Consider the following 27357-nt stretch of genomic DNA (forward strand, 5'->3'; position numbering starts at 1 on the left):
TCTGATGCCTGATGATCTGAGGTGGAGCTGAGGCGGTGACGCTAGCGCTGGGGAGTGGCTGCAAATACAGATGATCACTAGCAGAGAGGTTTGGCTGCACAGAGACCATAATAAATCAACTGCTTGCAGACATGTATCAAAACCCTATCAGTGAGTGGCAAGTGAAAACAAGCTCAGGGCTCCCACTGATTCTACATTCTGGTGAGTTGTATAATTATTTCATTATATACTACAACGTAATAATAATAGAAATCAAGTGCACAATAAATGTAAAGCGCTTGAATCATCCCACAACCATCCCCCCCCACCACCCGAACCCAGTCCATGGAAAAATTGTCTTCCACGAAACCGGTTCCTGGTGCCAAAAAGGTTGGGGACCACTGCTTTAGGGGACAAGAGCAGAAGTGGGGAGGCCACTAGGAGGCTATGGTAGTAATTGGGAAGCAAAATCATGGTAGACTGGACTAGGGTGGTGGCAGCAGAAGCGGTGAGAGGTGATCCAATTCAGAATAAATATTCTGGAGACAGACCAGACAAGACTTGCTGACAGATTGGATGTGGGGTGTGAAAAGAGCAATTAAGAATGACTCCTAGGATTTGGGCCTGATGGCAGGGTGGATTAAATGTCATTAATGGAGATGGGGAAAAGTTAAGGAGAAGCTAGTGGGGCAAGAAGCAAGAGTTTGTAGGACATTTTGTCTTTGAGATGATATATGAGACTAGAGCTCAAGGGAGATCAGGGCTAGAAATATAAAAGGAGACTTCAAGCTAGACTTCACGTTTAAAAGGGCGAAACTGGACAGAGTGGAAAAGCTGGTTAAAGGACCAAGGCCTGAGGCACTTTCCCACAAGGCTGGAGGGTGGAGGAGGAGCTGGGAACCAGCACACACACAAACAAACCAACACTTGAGAAGGGGTGGCTAGTAAGGAAGAGTGAGGAAGAAGGAAAACCCAGAGCACGGGCTAACTTAGAAGCCAAGTGAAAGCAAATTGTTTCCAGAAGAGAGTGAATGAGTGAATCAAATGTTACTGGTTTATCCAAGAAGATGAGGACAGAGAATTGATCATTTTCCTTGGATTTTCTGGCACTGATCTTTTAAAAGTTGACATAACTCATACAGGGATCCCACAATTCCCTAAAGTTGTAACTTTCATTATCGAGAGGTGAATAAAAACTTTTTTTTTTTTTAATGAGAAATGATCATTCTTCAGAACAAAATAATATGAACATAACCTGGAATAGAGATTGCATAGGAAAAAAGGAGAACAGAGAACATCTAAATGAAGGTGGGAATCAAGGTGTTAAGAAGCTTTAGAATAAAGTTAAAAGGCAAGGGACAAGACGATAGTGCAAATATTTACAAAAAATTTACAATATACAAAAAAGTGTTAGTAGTAATATTTTAAAAATCTAACAAGTTCATAACAGATAACTACCCCATTAGAAAAGTGAACAGGACTTCCCTGGTGGCACAGTGGTTAAGAATCCACCTGCCAATGCAGGGGACATGGGTTCAATCCCTGGTCCAGGAAGACCCCACATGCTGTGGAGCAACTAAGTCCATGCACCACAACTACTGAGCCTGTGTGCCACAACTACTGAAGCCCATGCGCCAAGAGCGCAGCAACGAAGACCCAATGCAGCCAAAAATAAATAAATAAATAAATAAGAAAAATGAACAAAGGATATAAATAGGAAATTCAGAAAAGAAGAAATACACATGTCCAAGAAGCATAACTTAAGATGTACACTGACAGTGTAAAAAAAAAAAAAAAAAAAAAAAACCAAAAAAAACCCCACACAGCCTAATCACAGAAACTTATTATATCTAAATAATTATTCTATTATTGAAAAGGATTTAGAAAGGACTGGATTAGAAGACTGGAAGTATATGTCCCAAAATATTAATAGTGGTTAAACTGGATGGTGAGATAATCATTTATGTTACTTTTCTATTCACCTTTTATATATTTCTTAGATTTTCCTACAGCAACCATGTATCATTTTGTCAAGCTTTTAATTTATTTATACACAAAGCAATTGCCTGGAATTGGCAGTTGAGTATGAACCCCAGGAGTTACTCTTGTAAATAAAATATTGCTGATGTCACATTTCCATTTCTTAAGCAGAACTGTAAATTTCTCAGGTATAGGTCATCATGTTGTAATGACAGTTGCATTGCTCATTATCTAGGTTAAGGGCTTCTTAGTGGTTTTTTCACTTTGGCCCCTGCCGCAAAAGGAGGGGAATAAAACATAAAATATCTTTTGACACTGGTTGGCATATCTGTTAAAAAGTTTAGTATGGGAGGCATTCCTGTGATCGGCAGATTTCATTCCAGGCTCCTGCCGCAGCCTTACAGGACTCCTCTGCAGCGTGGATTGCATTGCGGTCTATGTACTCTACTCGCACCCCACCCCATCATCTTACATACCCCACCATCTGAAGTTTTGACTTCAGAGTCAAAACCAGACTTCCCTTCTAGGGAGACGACTGCAGAAAACGTTATGCCTGGGAAGACAGGTACAACGCCTTAGGTTAGGAGTCCAGGTCTTCCCATAGGGACCCCACTGGGTTGTAATCCTGAGGCTCCCATTTCCTGTCCGCCAAATCTAAGCTTGGGTCCACCATCCTTCTCCCGGTCCTGCGCGCTCCAGGCTCCTTTTTCTCTCTCGCCGTTGAGGCCCCGCCCCGGCCCCGCCCCCTTGCCCCTGGGGTGTCGGCCCCGCCCCGCCCCGCCCCGAGCGCGTGACGTCACTCGCGCGCCGCGCCCCGCCCCGCCCCACCCCGTCAGACGCCCTCATTGTTCAGCCAGTCGCTCTGGTTTCGCCGCTTTGGGTTGGCCCTGCGTCCTCTTCAGGTCCCAGCCCCTCCCGAAAGCTGGGCGAGGGGACCGTCCCTGGCTGTGAGCTCTCTGCGGTCCTCGGGTGCAGGCCACCATGAGCAAACGGAAGGCGCCGCAGGAGACGCTCAACGGGGGCATCACCGACATGCTCACAGGTTAGCCCGGCCCGGCGCTGCTGCCTTTCTCCTCTCCTCCCTCCCCGCTGCTTTCCCTTCCTTCTCTCGCGTCCCGACAGCCCAAGGATGGGGTTGGCCCCTCGCAGCCCGGAGTCCTCCGTGCGGATCTTCCTCCGGCGCCGGTGGCAGATTGTCAGTCCTGCTGGGGACCCTTGAGTCACGCTTGGACTGCCCTTGGCCTGGCCGATGTACAAGCGGGGGTCCCTGTCCCTTAAGAGGTCGTTACGCCCCCTTCCAGGAAACTCAGTTCTCGTTTGTTTACTCGTGGTTCTTGTTCACCCGAGCCTCTTGTTGCCTTTTCAGAACTCGCAAACTTTGAGAAGAACGTGAACCAGGCTATCCACAAGTACAATGCCTACAGGTGGGACGGGGCGGCATTCTCTGTTAGTATGCGTTCTCGGATGTGTGGCAATTAACGGGGCTGAGGGTCCAGTGGATATTAGGACCGTCTGTAGGAGGAGAAAAAGAGCAAGAACTGAGGGTATTGATTCTGGTGGCACTTTACTGCGATATTTCTGGGAGAATTTGGGCAGAGTTCTGTAGGATTAGTTTTGATTAGTTGCCAATTCTGATTGAAAATAGGCTAATACGTATTTTTCCCATCATCGAACGTGAACTACTGACAATGCAGTTTGATTTTAAGTCATAATGAAAGATAGTGGGTGAGGTCTGTGCTGTGAGATAGATGTGGTTCAGGGGACTCTTTCCATCTGGTTGGTGTGCGGCTGATCTGTCACCTTTTAGATCTCATCCTTGTCCATTTCACCAGGGCCATTATCCTAGCCGTTAATGCCATATGCGCCTGCTTCCGCCCCTTTAATCTGTAAACATGTCCAAGTCCCTCAGCTCTTAAGAGCGAAAACAAAGCAATCTTCTTCACCTCCCTCTGCCCTCTAGCTAGCACCTTTCTCTTTCCTCCACTTTACAGTTAACCTTGAATAATCTGTATTCCTTGCCTGGATTTCCTCATCCCCAGTCATTCTTTATCTCATTGCAGTGTAATTTCCATCCTGCCATTCCTCTGAAAAGGTTCTCACCCATATCTCATCTTACTGGGCTCTCAGTGGCGTTCATCTTGACTCCCATGATGGCACAACCTTCTGTCCTTTCTCCTCTTCTATCTTACCTTTTAATGTTGGTAGTTCCCAGAGGTCTGCCCTTAGCCCTCTTTTCTCACTTTTATACTTTCCTTGGCAATCTTACCATTCTTGGCTTTGAATACCGGTCAGTGACTCCAGATCTGTGTTCACTGGGCTTTTCTCCAGATTTTCAAGCCTATGTTACCTTTGTCTCTACCCTTTCAAAACTAAACTCAACTCCCATCTTTCCTTCTCATTCACCGTAACTAAAAACTGATTACACTCCCTTTCTTTACCTCCTGTGACTTCCTCTGTAAAATATTTGTACTGTTGTCCACACATTTGATGATCTCAAAATCAGAGAGAGATTCAACCCTGTATTCTACTTGAGTCTTGGGAGGCTTCAGAGAGGAGGTGTTTAGTCTTCAAGGAGATAAGGGAGAGGAGGAACAATCTAGAGAAAGGAAACAAAATGAGCCAAGGCACTGAGACATGAAGGGGTATTGCATTTTCTAGGAAGTCAGTAATTCAGTTTGCATAAGGGGTATAGTCTGAGTGGGCCATAAGTCTGGAAAAGCAGGTGATGCCCTACCACCCCTGCAGGCTCCTCCCCACCCCCCAGTCCCCATATACGTTTCTCTTGATGTGACCAAAGTATTCTCTTGAATTAAATACTTCCTCTTTACCTTAACAAAACCCCAAAGCATCTGCATACAAAAGGCTTTTCCTGATTTAATTCTTCTTCCCTTTCAGGCTTTGTGCCATAGTGCCAATTATGTGGAACTGCTTGTCTTTGCTGAAACAATTTCCTCCACAAATTGCCCTCAACCTACCTTTCCAGACTCATCATCAGTAACATGCTAATACAGAAGTCGAAATCCAAATCTGGAGGTTATATGTGCTAGAACAGAGTGAAAGACTAAGGCTTCAAAGACTATCCAAAAACTACATTTAGCATTGAAATTATAGACAGGATACCATCAGTGAGCTCCCAGGGTGGACCCAATCTGTCACCAGACTACTGAGCTAGGTATGTGTGGAGATGGCAAGGATACAGGTCACTGCTTTATGTGGAACCGAAATGAGAGCAATGAAAAAAAAGAACTGGTACAAGGACATAGGGGAATACAGTTTTAAGCCATGAATTTAAAAATAACCATCCATAAGCCAGTTTGGTATGTAGTAGTTTGACTACTTCTAGGTGGCACATTTTTTATGAAAGAGAGTTACGAACAATTTCTAAAAACTAGCTATTAAAAAAAGGCTCAATGATATTTTCCACTTAATCCCAGAAAGGAAAGGCTACTGGTTTCCTGAATCTCCCTAGTTTTACATATACGGTTAAAACTGTGTTATTCTCAAATGCGAGGGTTTTCAGGATACTTTTACAAGTTAGAGATGCAGGTGGTCTGTCAGCTCATTGAGTTTTAAATTTTTACACGGATGTGGAAAATACGTTATCTTGGTGAAAGTTTAAGCTGCATATTTGTTCGTATGTATATTCCAGTTTAAGAAAAACTAATACTTTGCTGGCTTTCTAATTGGTTTTCCTTTTTTTTGTTACTTGTAGAAAAGCAGCATCTGTGATAGCAAAGTACCCACACAAAATAAAGAGTGGAGCAGAAGCTAAGAAACTGGTAAGTTTAGGGAGCAAGTTGATCGAAGAGCTCACACATGTACCGATCTGATGGGTTCCCACAAAATGAAATTTGCCTCCGAAGCTGCCTTGACCCACATGGGCAGATTTCACTGCTTTCTTGGAATAATATTAGTGCTATTTCAAGCATACTTTTCCAAGCTTGGAGTGTTTTTATTGGGGGAGGGGGTGGATTTAAACATGTTTTTAACCTACGTAATTACAATTTTCTTTCTCTACTTTGCCATATATATATGTACTCATTCTCACACTGCATTTCAGCTTGAGTGTTAGTCCTCAAGGAGAGTGTGGTAACAGAGTGGTACTAGCATGTCTGCTCGCTAGCTGTTCCTTCTGGTCCCCAGGTATAGGAACTTATGTGACTCAGTGTTCCCAAGGAGATCTTACCTACTAATAAGCACATGATTAAGCCCCTTTGCATATTATGGCATTTAGCCCTGTTCTCTGGAATTTCCATGAAGCCCTGTATGCTGTAGTGTCACTCAAAGGTGGGACTTGGCATTCTCTGTTCTAACACATCCCTCAGGTGATGCAGGTGTATGTAAAAGCCTGAGAACTTCTGTTCTAGAGGAAGTCCACGACAGCATTGTTGTAATTTCAAAAATTGGAAAACATCTAAATGTTCTCCTGTAGGGTATTTTTAAAGTAAATTATGATACATTCATACAATAATACACTATGCGGTCATTAAAGATGTTGTAGTTTATTTATCGATATAGAAATTTGTTCATGATGCATTTTTAAGTTAAAGCACTTTACAAAGCAGTATGATGCTATTTTTGTAAGAAAAATGTAGGCGTATGTATACACACACACACACACACACACACACACACACACACATATATATACACGCACGTAACTTTGCATATATATATGAGCAAAAAAAGAAGTCAGTATATAGCAGATGTTAAGTGGCAAGGTTACAGGTTATTTTAATTTTCAGGGTGATGAAATTAACAAGTGATTCTAATATTTTCTTTATGCAACTTTATATTTTCTAATTTTTCTACAACAGAAGTTAATTTTGAAAAAGCAAGGTCACTTAGAATTGTCTTATTAGGGCTCCTCTTTTGCCAATCATTTAAACATTTTGTCTTTGGGAGAATATAGTTTTACTGGTGCTCAATTTTCTGTGTCCTTTGTTTGAAAACTGGTCATGTGATGATCATTGTGTTTTCATTTCTCATTTTTTCCTTTATCTTTTAGTGATTTGGTAAGCATAATATTTATGTGACTTTTATATTTTTTATTTTCTATGTAGCCTGGAGTAGGAACAAAAATTGCTGAAAAGATTGATGAGTTTTTAGCTACTGGAAAATTGCGTAAACTGGAAAAGGTAAAATGCTAACTTATTTGTTTGCTCATAGTGTCTGCCTTTATGGCAGCTATCACGTAGCACCATTGCAGGGTGGGTGATGTCATCCGCCCTCTGCTAGATTCAGTGAGAAAAGGAAGGAGCAGTTTATGGCTTTGTAAGTGTCCTGTATTTTAAATTTTGAATATTGTTCTTATAAACTGTTCACTTATTTTATGTTGCATTTAAGAGACTATTAGCATCTGTGATAGAATTACTTCTTTATTTTCAGTACCATTTAGAAGGGAGATTATAAACTTTGACTAAATGATTGTTATCTTTTAGAATTTCTATGCTAAACACTCGCAAGCATTTTTATGGTTTTATTTCACCCCGATGATAGTCATTATATCACTTCTGGTCTTTTTATGAATAAGCCTTTTAAAAGTATTGGATAAATTAGAGAAGAGCCATCTTCATCTGCTTTCTTACTCACCTGTAACCACTGGGGTTTTGCATGAATCCTTCTGCATGGGTTATCCGGGCAGTGTTAATGGCTCTTCAAGTCTCTTAGCAGCTTAGTGTATTTCTAATAAGATCACCTGAGTCCTCAAAGCATTCCTAAATCATTGTAAGACTTTTTTTTTTTTCCTTAAAGATTCGGCAGGATGATACGAGTTCATCCATCAATTTCCTGACTCGAGTTAGTGGCATTGGGTAAGAATTATTTTTTAAGCAGACACAGTAGTAGGGTTGTTTAATTTTTTTATGTCAGCCAAACTAAAGTACATGCTGTTTCTCTTCAAAGCCTGTACCTTTCCACCTCTGCGCCTTTGCCCATGCAGTTCACTCACCCATATTTTACATGTCTCAGGCTGGTTCTTCAGAGGCTGCCGCGACTTTAAAAGCCCCATTCAAGGCACATGAATCCAGTTTGAGTCCCCAGCCAGAAATAATCTCTCCTTCCTCTAAGCTCCATTAGCACTTGCTCTGTGGACTTATTATCACTCCCTCCAAATTGTGGCTCTTTTGCCTCTCTGAGCGTGGTATTTATCTTAAACATTTAAGCTTTTTCTGTAGTACCTGGCATATGAGCTTGGAACAAGCACTCAAGTATTTCCTAATGAAGGCACCTCTATCTTAAATTTGAGCTAGCAGAGGCTTCTTTGACACTGGAGAGAGTAAAGGTTAACACTGAAATATTAGGGCTGCAGTGCATTACTTAACTCTCATCTTGATGGAATGAGGCCATTCTTTTAGGTATATGATGATTGTTCCTTAATGGCAACCATTTGATGAATGTTACTTTAAAATATATTAAATTCCTAAACCTAGTATACTGAAAAGGAGCATGACTCCTTGGGGACCCAAGACAATTATAAAATGTTAATATTTGTTTAGAGAGCGTCTGTTACATTATTCTCATTTTCCAGGCAAGAAAACTGAATGCAGAAAGTGAGATAGCTGTGGCAGGGCCAGAATCAGAACCTAGGTCTCCTGGCTCCCAGTTCAGATCTATTATTTCTATGCCACATTGCCTTCCTGATATGAATATCAGTTTCTGTACTACACGGTTTCTGTACCAAGGCTCTTTGTCATTAAAATCTCAGTTTAGATATCATCTGAGAGGCCTTTCCTCACCACCCAATCTAAAGAAGACCCAGCCACTCTGTCATATTACCCTATTTTAATTCATCCACCAGATATTTTTCTTTGTTTATATATCTGTTTATTGTCTCTCTCTAACCACTGGAATGTAAACAGGTAAGACCAGGGCCCTTATTTGTCTTATTCCTGCTGTATTTTCAGCACTTAGAAGAATATCCGACACATAATAGGCCCTCATTAAATCTCACTTGAATGAATGGTTTTCAAGTGCCTGTATGTCTGGTGTATGAATAATGTACATGGGCATTATGCCACCTAGCTGCTTGGATGTCTTTTTCATATCTAAATTTATGACTGTCTTCCTAGATTAAGGCTTCAGTAATTTGAACATTACCAAAGTAACCACACAATAGTTTAGCAGGTGTTTTCTTTAGCTCAACAGTAGCTTTTATGTTTGACAAGAGGAGACATAACTGGTTATTTGTTACAAGGATCCTGAGTTTCACCTGATACTGAGATAATGCTCTTCTTTCTTTGTAGTCCATCTGCTGCAAGGAAGTTTGTAGATGAAGGAATTAAGACATTAGAAGGTGAGTCTGTACAGTAGGTCACTAATTTCAGGTCAGATATAGTCCTGAAGGACCATGCTCTAACAAACTGGAATTTGAAAAACCCTTTCTCAATTAGTAGAAACAAATGGTAAGATTTTCTTTTTAACGCTACAGTAGAGAACAGATATAAAGTATAGTTTATATTCCCATTTTAAACATGTTTTGGTCTATAATTTAGAAAAAAATCAAAAAGAACAAGAAGTGGCTTCTTGGTTTAAAGGCAACGATTCACTTGTAGATTTTTAGACAATTTTAAAATTGCTTTTGTTTCCGTAAAGTCCTATACATTCAGCCTAAAAGCCAAGTTATGTATATTGAGAAAAATTCTGTCAAGAGGCTTGCAATGCTTATTGAAGGGATTTTTGCTTTCAAAGAAGTGATGAAAATAAAAGTCAAGTAATTATAAAACATTTTCCTTAAACCTAATATAGTAATCTTTTAAATATAATTTATCTCTTCATGCTTTCAAGGGTGTATACTATATGGATTCATTACAGCACATCTGTGGCACTTGGGGATTAATATTTGTGGGCTCAACTATTTATAAGCAACCCAGATGGTTAGGTGGACAGATTTTGGAGACTGACCTGGGTTTGAATCCAGTCTCCACCCCTTTATTAAAATAGATGACTGTGATGCGTCAGTCTCTCAGCTACAAAATGGTATCATAATATCTCTCTCATATGATTTAATGCAATAATGTATGTAAAAGACTTAGCAGAGTGCTTGGTACCTAGTAAGTACTTAAAAATAGTAACTGACTCTTAAAAGGCATGATTAATTAGTAATATTATTAACTTAAGAATTTGTGTGAGTCACATATTGTTCTATATATGCATCTCAGAGAGGGTTTGTGCTTTTCTGCTTGTGGCATATATAATTTACCTGAGTGAAATATTGGTTAAAGAGGCCAAGAGTTTGTTTCTCAAAGGTATTCCGTTGCATCCCTTGGGAGCGTCAAGGATCTACTGTGGTGGTTTTACATTATTTCACCATTCACAGATATGTAATGTAATAGCTGTCGCTATCCCTCTCTCCATATATAACAAACTCAATATTTCTGTGGCATTTTCGTTCATATACCTTAGTGTTTTCTGTGTGCACACAATTATGAGAAATATTACGTGCTTATTTTTCATAATAAAGGTGCTTATTTTTCTCCATTTTATGTCTCCAGAGAGAATTTATGCTTGTGAATATAAGGGTGACCATAGGAATTGCTTTTGAAGCATACTTATCTTGCCGTTTCTTTAACAAGGCTCACTCCTGTGCCTGTACCCACTAACGGACCACCCAGATGGAACTCGGTCACTTTCAATTTAAGATATTACAGTTTTCTTGATTAAAAAAATGATAATACTACCTCTCCTTTCAATGGGATTTTTAGCATAGTGCCCGCACAAATCGGTGCTCAATAAATATTAATCCAGTGAAGGAGTGAATGAACAAATGAACAGTATGAATGAACTTCTCCTGCTGCTATTAACTGTAAATTAAGCAATATAGGTTCTTAGAAGGCTGCTTTTTGCTATACTCAGTGAAGTTTGGTATGATCCTGGTATGTTTTATCTACTGTTCTATGTAACTATAATTGAAATTTTGATTCAGTACATAAAAATGATTATGCAGTCAGTGTTGGGTTTTACTATTGACTTGAAGAATCACTTTTATCTCGTTCTTAATATCTGAAAGTTTTTTTCATTTTCTTTTCAAAGTCATTTCAGTGTGTTTTCCAGGTTGTTCTTTGAAAAAAAGGATCACTGAATTTAGCATTTTTTTTCAAAAATGTTTAAATCAGCATCTCAACTTTATTTATCTTCTATACAGATCTCAGAAAAAATGAAGATAAATTGAACCATCATCAGCGAATTGGGCTAAAGTAAGATAGCAAATTTTCTTTTGACACTTGAAATGTAAAAGTAAAATTTTTTATAGCCATTCTTCCATACACCATAAGTCTTCAGACTTAGCTAAACACAGCCATTTTACTATTCAGAAATGCTAAGATTTGTTGCAGACTCCTGTAGAGAATAAGCCTGTATTCTCACGTGTTTTTTTACTGCCCTCTAGTTTGTTTGCTTGTTTTGAGTATATCCCACATTCCCTTGACTTCAGCTGGGAACTTCCCCTTAAAATACATAGAACTGAGGGCCTCAGTCAGTCAGGGTGTTTATTTCATGCTTACATTGTAGAAAGCACTGCCTCTGAGGTTAGGATATAAACAGGTTCAGTGTAGCTCTTAAGAAGTTTAGAGTCTACCTGAGAAGACGGGACATGACCATGAAACACTAAATTTTTTTAAAAAGGGAAAGGAAAAAAACCCATACACCTAAATACCAGAATAGGAATAACTAGTAGACGTGTCGTCTGTCAGCATGGGTAATTACTTTGTCAAGTGCAAGATACAGACCCCCCCCCCCCTTCTGACTGATTATTTACAGCACGTAGTGTACACGCATAAGCATGTATCTCCTCTGGTCTTAGGTTGTCTTTTTGGCCATTCAGTCCTAATAACCTTCTGAACTTCCCTGTTGATGCCTTACCACAATATTTTAAAACTTACACTGCCTTTCCAAAACTCTGAACCAGTAAAAGATCAGGATGGTGTAGTTCTCACTCTCCTTGCATTTGCGTAGTAAATGGAGATCTTCTGAAGAACTTGCTTGTTGTGAGAATTGGTTTTGAATAGGCACTTTATCATTCTTAGATGTTATTTAATACTAAGATAATATTTTTAATAGCCTTATTGAAATATCATTTCATATACCATGTAATTCACCCACTTAAAAGTGTGCAATTCAGTGGTTTTTTATATTCACAGAGTTGTGCAACCATGACTGTAGTCAATTTTAGAACATTTTTGTTATCCCCAAAAAAGCCCAAACCCGTTAGCCATCACTCCTCATTTCTTCCCAACTGCCCTTCCCTCCCCCAGCCCCTGGCAACCACTATTCTACTTTCTGTCTCTATAGATTTGTCTATTCTGGATACTTCATGTAAATGAAATCATAATATACAGTCTTTTGTGACTGACTTCTTTCACTTAGCATAATGTTGTCTCGGTTCATCCATATTGTAGGATAATATTTTAAAATACAAGTATTTTTCCGGATTTAAGAGCAATAAACTGTAATCCCTGGATTTGCCAGTAGGGAGCAGTCTAACTTGGAACCATATTAACTTAAATATATTTATTTACTCTTGGTATGTGAATGTGAAGTTTATTTAAAATAAGTTTGGATGGAATATCTGGAATATCACAAAGCATGACACTTAAGGATTTTGATCCAAGTTAAGGAATAAACCTCTCCGCACCCCCCCAATTTTACTCTTGTCGTAATGAATTTTAGTCTTGATTTTTGAAAGATCTGCTTGTATAAGGACACTTGATAAGGTAGGCAGTTTAATTTCTAAGATTCAAATTTCACAAAAAATCTTTTGTCTACTCATTCTGTCTTTATAGATATTTTGAGGACTTTGAGAAAAGAATTCCTCGTGAAGAGATGTTACAAATGCAAGTAAGAGTGTGCTGAATTGTGTTCTTTGATTAGGATTGAGAATGTCAGTTGGTGAAAAGCCATTTTTAGAATACTGACTTAATTTTTCTTCTATTAGGATATTGTACTAAGTGAAGTTGAAAAAGTGGATTCTGAATACATTGCTACAGTCTGTGGCAGTTTCAGAAGAGGTAACATACTTCCTAAGCTTAGGTTATTCATGCCTTGCTGTTAAAATTGCCCAGTGTATATGAAAAACATGGATTAAAAAGATGTAATTTATGTTACTTTATAGATTTACTAAGATCTAGTAGTATTAGCTAAATTTATTTGTTTATAAATGGGAATATAAATTAGAGGAAATTCACCCTGATTTTATTATAGGACGGGTTTTTTTGATGACTAGTTCTAATAAAATTATTATAAAATAATTTTAGGTATATTAAATATTAATTGTGGTTATCTGGCTAGATGCTAGTGAAGCCATGAGTAGTTTTTTTGTTTGTTGTTTTACTTTATTTAATTTTCTAAGTTTTCTGTAATGGATCTAAGTTTAACGTCTCAGAGACATCAGTTCAGAACCAATTCTCAAAACAACCAGGTTCTTCAGAAGATCTTGATTTACTATGTGAATGTGAACAAAGTGAGAACCACACAATCCTGGTCTCTTACTGGCTCAAAATTTTGGAAGGGTAACCTGAATTTTAAAATATTATCTTAAAAAATTGAAATTGAACTTTATTTAAAACCTTGAAAGAGATGTCTGACTGAATCTCTGGCCACCTCTGGAGTTTTGCTTAGGAAGTGGTAATAGGCTATCAGAAATTCTCTGGGTAGCTGCTATAAGAATCTAGCATTCTTATCTATGATGCCATAATAGTCATTGTTACCAGTACTCATTAAGTGAATTCATTCAGAAGAATTGAAATGAATTTTCTGATTAACCTTTGCAGAGTTAGAGCATATTGTTTAATTTGAGATTTTTAAATATTTAGTGTTCATAGATATATTTTAAAGGTATATTTAAATGTTATTTTTATTCATTATTGAGTAGTTACTTAGGTACATTTTTAATAATATTTAACCAATTGTATGCAACATATATCTAACATCAATTACTGTTGTTATCCCAGATTCTGCTGTTTACATCAGTATACCTGAATAGTTGGACAGAAAATTGAACTCTTTTAACTAATTCTGAATATGAAGCACAGTGAAATAGAAAGTTAGGCTGTGAGAAGTAAGACTCTTCTATGTGTGTCATCACCTTGGTTTTGTGTTTGCCTAGTTGATAAATTTACAAGGAGAATTCCATACACATTTTTGCTGTCATAGGTGCAGAGTCCAGCGGCGACATGGATGTTCTTCTGACCCATCCAAGCTTTACCTCTGAGTCAACCAAACAGGTGCCTCAGAATTTATAAGCAAGTGTGGTCGGTCTTAACACAGCAGTGAATATCATTTTCTAAATGGGAGTTGGATATTTTCAGAATGAGTTTTTGTTCTAATCTTTCTGAAAGTCAGTTGAAGTGTTTTGTACTGACTGAATTCGTTGAGAGGCAAAGTAAGTTGTTGGAAGGGATATGCGTTGTTTGTCCACAAAGAATTGGCAGGACAGTCTAACATTTGAAAGAGATGAAATTTAGTAAAATACTTCCAGAATTATTTATTGTCTATCAAGAAACGTAACCTCTGTTAGAAGACCCATGAAGGCAAAATGCTTTTGATTTTGGAATATATACCTTTTAAAGATGAAGCAGGTAACTTTTTGTTTAATGAAACAGATAAAGACAAATGATGTCTATTTGGGGGTATCATGATATTGGTGAAAAGTGGTGGTTTCATTTGATAAGATGAATTTCTGTTAGAAAAAGTACTCAGAACATAGGAAAACTAGGCATTTCTGCATAGAGCATCAGAAAACTCATTTTAAAAATGCTCTCTTGCTGTAACAGAGTAATTGCTTTTTGTCTTATTCCCTAATTATGGTTCTATAGCCAAAGCTGTTACATCGTGTTGTGGAGCAGTTACAAAAGGTCCATTTTATTACAGACACTCTGTCAAAAGGGGAAACAAAGTTCATGGTAAGTACTCGCTTGAGTTAACACATTTAAAAAAAAAAACTGTGGAGACTGTCCAGTAACCATTCTGAGTGTGACCTCACTGTAGCTTAGTGTCACAAGCAAATAGGACATCCTAGACCTTAGAGGAGATATATTCTCTAATCTGAGAATATTTTAGTAAAGAGGTTTTTTTTGTTGTTTTTGTTTTTGTTTAATTTATTTGGTTGCGTCAGGTCTTAGTTGCTGCAGGCGGGCTCCTTAGTTGCAGCTCAAGGGCTCCTTAGTTGTGGCATGTGAACTCTTTGTTGCAGCATGCATGTGGGATCTAGTTCCCGGACCAGGGATCGAACCCTGCATTGGGAGCGTGGAGTCTTAACCACTGTGCCGCTAGGGAAGTCCCAGTAAAGAGTTTTGTTCTAAATTCCCCACTTGTAAATAATCTGTGCCATTGGAATAGGTAATTGGCATAATCTGCTATTTTTAAAATATCCATAATGACTTTGATACATTATATTTTTTCCCTAAAATAGCAAATACTCTTTGACTCAGAATATATTAATAAGTGAGATTAGAATTGTCTGAAGAGTATTAATCTATTACAAGACCAAAGAAAGAAGGCATCAGGGTACGTGATAGAACGTCCAGGGGAAGAACCATGCTGTGTGAAATGATAAGTAGGGGGCTCGTAGAGGGGGCACCTGTGGAGTCGTCCCAGTGAAACCCATTGTGATGGACCATCAAAGTCCTGTGTTCTTCCTAGGGGATTAAGACTTGAGGATTCAAGACAAATAGCAAATGGATTAAAAACATTAATAAATGGTCCTGTATAAAAACCGAAGGCAAACAGAAATCTAGGGCTAATGTAATAAAGGCTTACATTTATCTGCTGCTCACTTAAATAGAGCATTTGGGCGCTCTTTTCTCCATGCCCCCCTTTTCCTAAGTCATGTGACTGAAAGGAAAGAGACTATGCTTTTGGAGCATGGACATGCTAAAATTAGCAGGGGTCTCACTGTGTAGATTTGACAGTCTTAGCCAAAAGTAGAAGAAGATGGTTGAGATAGGTAATTGAATTACCTTGTCATTCAAAAAATGGAACGGTGGTTGCCAGGGCATGGGTGGGGCAGCGGGGAGATGGGGAGTGAGTGTTTATGGGGACAGAATGTCAGTTGGGGAAGATGAAAAAGTTCTGAAGATGGATGGTGGTGATGGTTGCACGACAATGTGAATGTACTTAATGCCACTGAACTGCACACTTAAAAAGGGTTAAAGTGGTATATTTTATGTTATGTGTATTTAATCATACATGCAAAAAAAACATGTCATTTGATTCAGCATGGTGATTTTAATGGGCTATGAAAGTATATTGCCTAAGTTGTCACACTTTATCAATATTTTCAAAAGAACTTCGGGAAAGGTAAAAATAAAAATTCTAGTCAGTTTTTGGGAATCACATTTATGATCTGTTCTCCCTTGTCTGTCAGGTTTTGAGCTCTTACTCTATGCCCAAAAATATATGCACACATGAGATATTAATAAAAATAGGATTTGTACATCCATATGAACATCCTTCTAAATTTAGATTGACTTTAAATCACTCAAAAGGAATGTGCATAAATCTTACATTTAAAGAACATTCAATCAGATAAAATTCTAAAAATCATGTGCTAGACAAGTTGGCTTGTTTTTTTCAAATAGTAGGAAAGTGTCCTGGTACTCCACTGGGGACCCCTTCTGGCCTGACTCTCTTCCTTCAATAGTCATCTCTGTGAAAGCACTGGACTCTCTCCGGGGGAAGTGCAGCAGCTGTTTTCAGAGTTAGCCACCGGGAAGGTGTTTACACAATAAAAAAGCAGAAGCATTTTTTTACAGTCTGAACAGTATTCTTCTGTGCCCAAAGAGATCCCGAGGAAAGACCTACAGAGGCTGTAGTAACCCAGCTAGCAAGAATACAAGGAAAAATTACAAGCTGGTGGGCTGGGTGTAACCTGCAAAGGAAGGTGGGTAGCCAAGTATTTGAACGTAAAGAGTCGCTGACATAGTAGAATTGGGTTATCCTAGTAGCTGCTCAAAGAAGAGAAGTCCTTTGTCTAGGAAGGTCAGAGGCAGCCAAATCCCAGGGATGCTGCAGAGTCGGCCGGTTCAGACCTCACAGTACATGTGGTATGTGAAAGACTAGGACCACTCACCCATCCTAGGATACGGGCTGGAGTTGTGGAAATCTTGGCTCTATCTTGCCTTCCGTTCTCTCGGTCATACCTGGCAGCACATGTACAAGTATTGCCAGAAAGGGAATCCTCCAAACCTATTTCCAGAAGAAAACAGGTTAAAAAATAAGAAAGCAGGCTTTTTGTTTGTTTTTAAAGTATAGAAAACTTAGACCACAGTAAGAGACTAAGGCCTTTATGTTGTGACATAGGAATCCATCTTAGTGGATGGTCTGTATATTACGCTTGTATACTGTACATGTAGTTCATGTATTTACTGAAGCTTAGAAAATGCCGTGTTTGAGCCTGCTGTTTTGACATTTATAATTAATATTTGCTGGGATGAGAAGCACTCCAGGTCAACTTTCAAATCATTTTATTTTGGAGGCAATAAGAAGTGATTTGTATCTTGTTGCAAAGACGGTGGGTGTTGGTATGTTGCATCATAGGAAAGTAGATTTGGATACAGAGGCTTTAAGATCTTTTGGCTCCATTACCAATTTGTTGTGTGACATTGACAAGTTGCTTTACTTCTCTAAGGCCTTCATTTTCTTATTTATAAAATGATACCCTTGCCCTCTGTCAAAGGACTGTTATGCAGATCAGATTAAGTAATATATGTGGAAACGTTGAAGGGTTTGTACAAATACCTTTTGAAGATACTGAATCTTCAAAGAGTTGTACAGTGTTATACTAGTATAATACATAATAATAATATAAAAAATAATATATTTCTATTTGGAAATAGATCAGTTGGAGGAAGGTAGTAACCTGGAAAGAATTAAATTGGGGAACAGAAAAAGGGATAGAAAGAGAGAAGATGGTGCTATGAAAGAACAAAGTGGGGAGAACGAGTATCAGTAGGAAAGAGAAGGTGTGTTCAGTCAATTCACCAAATACATACTTAGCATCTACTACATTCTAGGCTCTGCTCTAGGAGCGTGGGATAGATCAGTGAATTTAAGTAGAACTTTTATTTGAGGGTATGGGAAGGGACTGCTACTTAACAATGAACATATTAAGTAGGTAAAACGTTAGGTTAAGATAATAAGTATTATTTTTTGAAAAGAAAGGGAGTGCAAGAGACGGTGTTAAAGGGGGCGGCCTTATTGAGAAGATGAGACCTGGGGAAAGACTTGAAGTAAGGAAGTTGGGCAGGCAGGTCTCTGCAGGGAGAGAGAGGCAGGCAGGAGTCAGGGCAGTGACCCTGAGCACATGAACATGAGCAGAGATCACCAAAGGAGTTAAGATCTCTAGGTTTCTGAAAGGAAATTGGCTGCAAAATGAATTCAGCTTATGAAGTGGAATAAACTCCACTCCATATCGATCCACTTGATTTTAGAACATCTTGTTGCTATAAGCACTGACTAAATAGTTTTAAAGATAACGACCATCTGTGTGTTTTGTAAGTTATCTTCAAAACATGAATTCTCTTAAACTAATAGTAATCAAAGCTTAGGAAAGCCAGGGTTATTCCAGATCTTCTTGTAAACTCAGGGTCTTTAGTTAATTGAGCTATTCTTCCTGTGAATATAATAACATTTGGAAGAAAAACCAATTTCCTCTGCCCTTACATGCCTTTTTACTTTATATATGGTGAGTACCACTCAAATTTTAGCATTTCGTGCAGGTTTGACCTCGGAGGATGATTTTCTGTGAAATATCTACAGCAAGGATTCACAGGACAATAGAAGATAGCTTGGCTACACTGGGGAAATGAAAGAGGCTTTATTTCAGACAGTCAGCATGAAGCTACCTAACTGAAATGCCAGACAAAACTAATCCACTCAATCGAATAAAGAATTTACAGCAATACAGAGAAATTCTTTAACATTAGCACTTCAGAAAAAGTGTAGGAAATAAAATTAGCCTTGAGGAAAGGAACAAAGCCATTAGATGAAATCCTATTACTGATGTGACAAACAGAAAGGTCATTGCCCGTGGGTTCAGACATCCAGATCCGCAAGGTAATGCCTCATGGTAATTCCATTTGAAGGTTGAGTTGGAACTTGTTAGTGCCTAAGAAGGTAGGTTTCATATTTGAAGATAAACAGGTTTCATTAATCTCTCAGGAATAGGAGTTGCTAAAGAAAATACCCATTTTAGATTTTAGATTTTGATTTTTCTGTGTTGCGGAGTGAAAAGTATGTCTTTTAGTGACGTGTGTACCAACTCGACTGCTCTTTAGGACCAGAAGCCTGTCACTTGTGTAGTTTTCTTAGAATGTGGCATTTGAAGCGTTACATTTGAAATTCGGTGATGTTTGTATTTCTTTCTACATATTTATGCGTTGCTGCCCAGTCCGTAAACTTTCCCCATTTTCCTGGAAAAGGAAAAGATAACAAAACAGACCTTGATAATTGTTGTTTAAAAACTGCAGAAGTATTAAAAAAGAAAACTGCAGAAGTATAATGAAAACTCACCTGTAGAGAAGGAAGAAAACGATCCTCTAATTTTCTTGTCTTTTAAATTTTTCTTAATTTTCCTCTCTCTGTCTTTTCTAACTTCTGGGAGATTTCCTCAATTTCAAGTTCTTCTACTTCTGTCATATTTCAAATTTTGATTTAAATCTTTTCCTTGAGTTTTCTTTTTCTGTAGAATTCTGTCCTTATTTCATGGATAAAAATCTGTGATCTGAGAATATTACTGATAGCTTTTGTGTCTGTTTTCTTCTCCCTGAGTAATCATTGTTTCTTCCAAGTTGCTTTTTTCTGTTTGTTTTGGTCTCTGTCTTTCACGTTTTCCTTGATTATCTTCTTGTTTAGAGTCACACAAAAGCCAGACCCTCATAACCGGAACCCTTGCCTGCTGTTTCATGTGGTTCTTTAGTTATCATGAAGCACAATAGGAAGGCAGGGATAATATATAGTGCGTAGAAAAGCTACTAAGTTACAGGCGCTCACAGTTCTAAAACTGCCTCCATTTAAAGCGAAAATAACTTCACAGTTAACGATATTTGATTAGAATTAAGCCTTAAGTTTAAAAAAATCTTTAAACATTATTTTTAAATATACATTTTAGGGTGTTTGCCAGCTTCCCAGTAAAAATGATGAAAAGGAATATCCACACAGGAGAATTGATATCAGGTATTACTCAAAATTTGTTGCTGACCTGTTAACTTTTCCCTTCTTTTCCCCTTTTCCCCCTCCCTCTGTATGTCTTGGAATTTGCATAAATGTCTAAGACCCCTTTTCATTCCAAAGTGCCATATGTCCCTGCAATAGACAATGTTTAGCCTGAAAGTATGTAAAGAATAATGACTGTCTACAGAATCTACTTTATTATCTCTAGGTTCACCATGGTGCCTTCTACAGCTCAAAGTAGATCCTGCCTGGGGAGAGTTGGTTGTAACAAGTGATACTGCTTTGCATTTGTCCACACCTCTTGCAGAGCATAGTTTACTGAAACCTCAGCTAACTGCAAGGTTGAGGTCATTTGAATGAATGGTCTACCTAATGATGGTGTCCTCTTCAGTTATTGGACCACACAGACTTGTTTTGTGCCTTAATGATTTTAAGAGTCCTATTTTTGCTAAATTGGAAATATGTAGTAAAAGATTGGTGAATTGTTTATTGTTTGTAGGTTGATACCCAAGGATCAGTATTACTGTGGTGTCCTCTATTTCACTGGGAGTGATATTTTCAATAAGAATATGAGAGCTCATGCTGTAGAAAAAGGCTTCACAATCAATGAATACACAATCCGTCCCTTGGGAGTCACTGGTGAGTATTTTTGTCTGCATTAGAGATAATCCCAGTCATCTGGATATTTTGGTTTAGCAATTTTGGTTTTTCTAAAAAGCCTTCAAGTAACCGTGCCAGTTAATTGCAGTTTCTTTGGTATTGTTAGTCCCTCAGGCAACAAAAAAAGCTTTAATCCATAGGTGCTCCCAGGCCCTCAGTTGAAGGCCCATGATGACAAGATTCATTTATTTCCAGCTCTATTAGAGTGGATTAAATTCTTTCTACCTCTGATGGTCAGTAAATAATCTTATTGATCTAAAGTGTTTTTGTTTTCTTAAGTGTATCTCCAAGACTTCCAAAGAACCCAGGTATTATTGCTTTTAGTGCCAGGCCAAACTTGGTAGCTTTGGCCCCAAGCTTTTCAAGTTTAAAGAGTAAGAATTGCTTAATCTCTGTTTTATAGATGTTGTTAACATTTCACAATATACTATGTGGTTTACTGTTCTCTACTAGGAAAATGAAGATTTTTGTCTTTTTGTCCTAAAAGTGTTTTTCCTCCCTGGTAGACGAGGGCTGGTTTGTTCTCACATGTCAATGTGTATACAAACCATGTGAGAACCTCGTTAAATGCAGATTTTAATTCAGTGGCTTCTGCGTTGCCGGTAAGCTGCCAGGTGGTGCCAGTACTGCTGGTCCGGGGACCGTATTTTCAGTTGCAAAGGAACTCACTGGAGTATTTTCTCTAATACGGTGGAGATCCAGCAGACAGAAAAATCATGGATTAGGGCCACTTCAGATGGCCAGAGTTGGGATACTGAGGTTCTTTGTGTAGCGCCGGTAGTATGTGTGGCAAAGCACAGACACAAGCTCATGGGGGAGGGGGAGGGCAGTCAATATCTTTTTTTTTTTTTTTTTTTTTTTTGAGTGGCTTGGGGACTATTTTCTTTTTCCTCTGAAAGTGAGTCCTGTATAGCTCTCAGTCCTGAATCCTCTAAACTCCAGAACTGGTTCATGAGGAAGGTTCTGTTCTCCCTCCTTGCAGGAGTTGCTGGAGAGCCGCTGCCCGTGGATAGTGAGAAGGACATCTTTGACTACATCCAGTGGAAATACCGAGAACCCAAGGATCGAAGTGAATGAGGCCCATCCTCCCCGGCACAGCCCAATAGGTCTTAATTTATTTCTTAACCTTTGCTACGTAAGGGTCTGTGGTGTTTTAAAATAACTGTTTCTTCATGCTGTAGCTTGCATTAGTCAATAAAACCTCTTGTACTATTATCAGATGATCTTGTGCCTATTTTATTAGCAAATGTGTTTAAATTTATACTGTTCATGATCACACTTTACTAAGGGTCAGTGGAGAGGATTAAGAGATGAGATGATAACAAATCTTAAATGGGAATTTTTGTTTTCTCATCTTCTGCCCTTATGCTATAAACCACATTACCTCATTACCTTTCCTCCTATTTACTGATTGCAAATTAGTCAGTTAGGCAAGACTTTGGAAGAGGGTTCAATCTTTTTTAGAGACTTTTTTCTTTGCTTGGCCCATATGCGATTTTGTAACATATACTTATAACCTAATTACAAGAACAGGTGTGTGGTTTATCTCTTAAATGAAATCTGTAGCAGTTGATTATAATCCATCAGAAAGAGCTTCCCTAATTAAAACCACTTTTAATATGTACCCATATGTATAAAATACGGTCTCTTAAACTTCGAGCAAAGATTTTACTTTTTTTGCCCTAGTTTTCCTCCAATGTAACTTTTAAGTTCAGATGGTCAAAATGTATAAGTAAAAGCACTCCTTGAAAGCCCTATCTTTGAAATATAGAAATTATGTAAATACAAAATATAGGAAGTTCTCAAATGGTAAGTAAAGCTATTGAAAACAAAATAATGTAAAAATGCTTTGTAACTTGCAGTGGGCTATACAAACATAAGATACTACCTTTTGAATCTTACTTCTTTATTAACCAAGTTATTTTGTAGCAAAACGGTATTTTCCTTCCAAGAAATAAATGATTATAAACAATGGGGGTTTTCAGAAAAAATAAAGTATTTGCTGTGATAATTTTCCCTGCTAACTACTGTCAGGTACCATAACTTCACCAGAAATTACGTAAAGATTTATTTGAACTAACTGAATCACTAGATCAGTTAAATTTGTTATAGAATCACCTCACTTTCCTGCAGAAATAGACAACAAGCCCAAACTAGTTTCCATTCATCACAAGGCAGCTTCTCCAGCTCAGTCTATTTCACTTACTACAAGATTTGAGTTTAAGAGTTATTTGTATGGGAAGATTTTTAAGTTCTTGTCTGAGACTTCTGCTGGAAGACGTGCAGCCGTTTAGATTTTCTGGCACACTCTTAACCGTGAGTGTTGTTGATTTCCAGTCGCCTGACTTCGACATGATAGTCCAGGACCACAGTCACAGCGCTGGAAGATTTCTGGAGCTTGCGCGGTATCTTTGTGTCCTCTCCTAGAGCAGACCTGTCCCTCCAATGGGACCGGTTTACAAATTTTAGTCCAAAAATGACGAGCACAGCAAAGTCCAGGTCCACAGTCGAAAGTTCTAAGACAGCTTTCTCCCTCTTGTCCTGTAACAAGATCGATAACGCGCTTTAGTAATAAGCAGGGGGAATGGTGGCTTGTGAGGGCGCGACTGGGTTAGGGCGTGGGGTGTAGGATAAGGTCGCAAAGTAAAGATAGAACAGCATGCCTGGCTCCTGGGCTGAAAGCAACAATGGCGTGGACATCTCAGTCTTCCCGAACAGAGTTTACTGCTTTATAAAGTCAAAACACTTATTAAAGAAAGATGGGATTTCCAGTCTTGAGACGTGAAATAAGTATCATTCATCAGTGTTTTATTAAATGGGATTTGTACTGACCCAAAGAGAGACCACTACCTACACAGGGGGCAGTTAGCCGTCTTCGACAAACAAGAATGGCCAATTCACCACCTTCAAAATTCTAGCTGCTTTATGTCAAAGATTGGAATTTGAGACTACAGTTTTGTAAGAAGCATCTTAGTGAAGTTTGTATTTTGTCTGAGAATGAAAAGTTATTGCATCTATGTTCATCTCTCTTTTATTTTGTATGCTGAGGATCTAGAAAGGGAAATTTCTATTTGTTAAATTATAGGCTGTAAAAAGATGTGCATATAAAATTTAAACAGTTAAAGGCTTTCTTGCTAATCAGCCCGTTATTATAGCTATTCCCCGTCCTCTTGGCCTGCCAGCTACCTTGTGCTCTTCCCCCCCGTGATCTCCACAGCTGTTTACGGAAAGAGATTAGAAATAGGACATGCTCCCTAGGTGTTTCTGGGGTGGAGAGGCACAAGTCAGTTTCAGCCTATCCTTAAGAGCCTAGGAGGAGAAAATGTTTTCCTTTAAAAAAAAAAAAAAAAAAAAAAAATATATATATATATATATATATATATATATATATATATATGCTTAGAATGCTGCTCTCACCCTTACTGCCTTGTGATTTTTTAATATTTGGCTTCCTCTTGGGTTTGTTTTCCTGAATTGGGTGCTCAGTTGTTCCTTGTGTATCTGTGTCGTCTTGGTCATCGATCTGCCTCTCCAGTACTGGGGTTGCATCTTCCATCGCAGTGCAAACATCTGAGAGACAAGCAGGTGGAGTTAGAGGATGAGAACCACGGACAGGCTCATTATCAGACTGTCACAGGGTTTGGCAGTACTTCCGCCTTCAGTTTCTGTATAACTTTCTAGATTTCCGGGACACAGGCACTAAATATTTACATCTTACATATGGCAAAGCAGGTGCTTAAGTAATTAATGGAATCTAAGTGAAAACAGAAGAACTTGAAAGATTCCAACTTGAACCCTTGCTTTAAAATAATCTCCAAGTTGCTGGCAAGAGTTGCTGCCGGGAAAGAAACTATTTTGCTGCATCGGGAAGAGGCAGCTGCGGAGAACCACTCTGGAGCCTGTAGAGAGTGCCTGTCGTGGAATGCCGTAGTCTAAGAGACCCGGATGCTGTGTCTGCTCTTTGGGAGCGCTGCAGCCCTGCAAGTCTCCGAGCTGACTCGCCATTCACGCAGAGCGTCCCCGGGCAGCACACGGCAGCCCGCTGGCACCACCTCCGTAATCCACGACAGGTAGCGCAGGATGGCTTCTCATCCTGGGGTTAGAGGCAGAATTTTCTAGTGTTGCGGTCCTTGTCAGACACGCACTGTGAACCCTGTAAAGAGAAGCTGTTGTCACAGGGCTAGGGAATCCAGCGAGATGTGAAGAGTTTTTATTCCAGGCAGGAGATGGAGAAAGCCAAAAAGAGAGGCACTTTAAACGCTGAGGCAAACCTCAAGCAGCATCTTGACTTTTCACTAGAATTGGTTTTCTTTCACAAAGGGGAGAGCAAATCACCAACGAAGAGACCTATGTGCTGCAAAGGTTATTTGTGTCAGAAAAATTGCCCTACTTTTAAACATAGAATTTCATCTTTTATGCTCTCTGTGAAAATGGAAGAAAATTTTCCCACGTGTGTCTTAGAGACGGTTATGAGATTTTTGATATGTATCTAGAAGCCCTAGATGCTGTGCGATAGTTTAATGAAATGTTGGTGTTTGTGGCATCCCTATTTGACCTTTTTACTCCAGTGAATCACATCAGTCACCATTTGCCAGGTAGGCCCCTCAGTGGGCCCGCTCAACCATCCTTTGATTTCTAGTGATGCCTCATTTGCAGAGAAACAGATACTGAAGACTGATTTTTCTCATCTACGGTTGATGCTTTTTCATATGTATATGAAACATTTCCTATAAAACAATTCTGTGAAGTGAGAGGGTTGGCACGCAGCATGTAACTTCTGACTCCCATATTCCCTGGCTGTGTGGCCTTGGTTAAATTCCTCAGCGTCTCTGAGCCCATTTCCGCCATCTGTCATTAGGAGATGTGATAGCTGTCTCAAGCTCTGAGGAAGAGGAAATGAGACAGTATGTTTAAAAGGCCTGGCACATGGTGTATAGCTTTCTAAATATGAGCTTACTCCCTGATTTATAGGTGAATTGATAGCTCAATGCCCTGAAAAGCCACTTGGCTCATCTGGTGAGTTAATGCTAAAGCGACTGGATTCTTCCAGGGTGCCTTCCACAGCCTCAATCCAGCCCACCTTCTAGATGAGCTATGTCAGATGCTCATCTGCGTGATGGCTTCACTCGAGCCCAGCGCCCAGCCCTCCTCCTCCACCGAGCGTTAACCTTCCGGGCCCCTTGCGCATCCGCAGAGCTCTTGATGTTGTTGACATCCAGAACCAGGGCTCCCAGGGGGGCACACAGCCAGCCGAGCCACAGCAGGACCACCACCACCATCCTGGACCTTCTCAGCCCTCCCTGCGTCCTCCTCGAAGCTGGGCTGCTCTGAACCCACGATGGAGCTTTTGCCAAAATGGGAGCTCGGCAAGTCACCTGGAATTGCTTTTTCTGAAAGAGAAGCAAATCCTCATTGGAGGAAGGTGTGTGAAATCGGACGAGCGCGGTCTGACCGGCGGGTTCCCTCTGAAACTGTTTATAGACGTGCCCCCTCCTTTCTCTCCTCCTCCGTCCTCCTTCATTTCCTTCCTTCTTACCCCACACAGGCTTCAACAAAGCCCCTCAAATCTGTTTGATCAATAGTTCAAAACAAGGACTCAGTAGAGGGGGAGCAGAGGCAGGGCTGCAGCCGCTGCTTCTCCAGGGGTTGAATCCCTCTTAATTAGTGCATATCAAAGTCAGTTCAAAGGGCCAGCAGAAGAGCAGGATGTCTGCATCAGAAGCAGACTCTGATAATCACCTGCATTTCCTACCTTCAGTAATCCTGTGAGGGTGGAGGGAGTGTGCTCTAAGATCTGTTTTCACAGCTAGTTGTAATCCAAGAAAGAATGAATCCCGTTAGCCAGTACGCTCTGCGGGATGCCAAAAACTAATGAGTTACAAAAACTATACTGAGAAACTTTACACTGGTGCTCGGATAGTGAAGACAGATAGAAAAGAGACAAAACGCCCCCTGAGTGTCTCTGGTATTCAGATGTAAAAATCCCAATAGCTCAAGAGCTGTGAGTGTAACAGCACCTGTCCCGACTAAATGTCAATTGGAAAATAATTCTTCTTAAAATGAAAATGGAACTGTTTGAAGTTAGGATTATTTAATGAGGAAGATAATGATTTATAAAAATTGCCTTTTTTTAATGATAGGGACAACCCCAGAAAGCCCATTTTATATACAGATTTATACAATTTAATAGGAAGTTTAGGTGTATTTTATGAGCAATGGATTTAATTTGTGTTGTATGATGTTGAAGTGACTTAAGCAGAACAGGCTCCAAGACTCTAGCTCATTTCAGATGGGATTTCATGCATTTTCAGGTTTCCTAATTTGAATTTTTAAAAAATGCTTCATCCCTTTTTCTCTAATTTTTTTTTTTTTTTTTCCAGCCAGACTGTTAGCAAAGTCAAGTGATTTAGGCATGCGCTTATCACTGCCTAAGTCCTCTAAGGGTAGATCTGGGTCCCAAAATCCCTTCATTGTTTGCTTTGTTCTCAGGGTAAATTCATCCCCGTACTTGGGGTGTAAGGCGCCATTTAAAATCTACCAGTGCCCCTTATCTATGCCATCAATGGTGACCTT

The 27357-nt window shown here is 39.3% G+C and overlaps 2 protein-coding genes across 2 annotated transcripts; one reads left to right on the forward strand and one right to left on the reverse strand.

Annotated features, from left to right (window-relative positions):
- Positions 1-2796: 2796 nt before the first annotated feature.
- POLB (DNA polymerase beta) lies at positions 2797-21999 on the forward strand. The gene is made up of 14 exons (XM_068531973.1): positions 2797-3001; positions 3326-3383; positions 5672-5738; positions 7023-7097; positions 7714-7772; positions 9204-9253; positions 11102-11153; positions 12738-12792; positions 12890-12962; positions 14107-14177; positions 14769-14855; positions 20063-20127; positions 20624-20763; positions 21767-21999. Exons 1-14 carry the CDS (start codon positions 2941-2943, stop codon positions 21859-21861), a joined length of 1008 nt encoding a protein of 335 aa, XP_068388074.1. The 5' UTR covers positions 2797-2940; the 3' UTR covers positions 21862-21999.
- Positions 22000-23074: 1075 nt separating this feature from the next.
- DKK4 (dickkopf WNT signaling pathway inhibitor 4) lies at positions 23075-26063 on the reverse strand. The gene is given in 4 exon segments (XM_068532289.1): positions 23075-23325; positions 24202-24354; positions 24787-24937; positions 25953-26063. Coding segments are annotated over 4 exon segments (666 nt in total).
- Between the last annotated feature and the right edge of the window lie 1294 nt (positions 26064-27357).

The sequence above is a fragment of the Eschrichtius robustus genome, chromosome 21 (assembly GCF_028021215.1).
Source record: "Eschrichtius robustus isolate mEscRob2 chromosome 21, mEscRob2.pri, whole genome shotgun sequence".
Lineage (NCBI taxonomy): Eukaryota > Metazoa > Chordata > Mammalia > Artiodactyla > Eschrichtiidae > Eschrichtius > Eschrichtius robustus.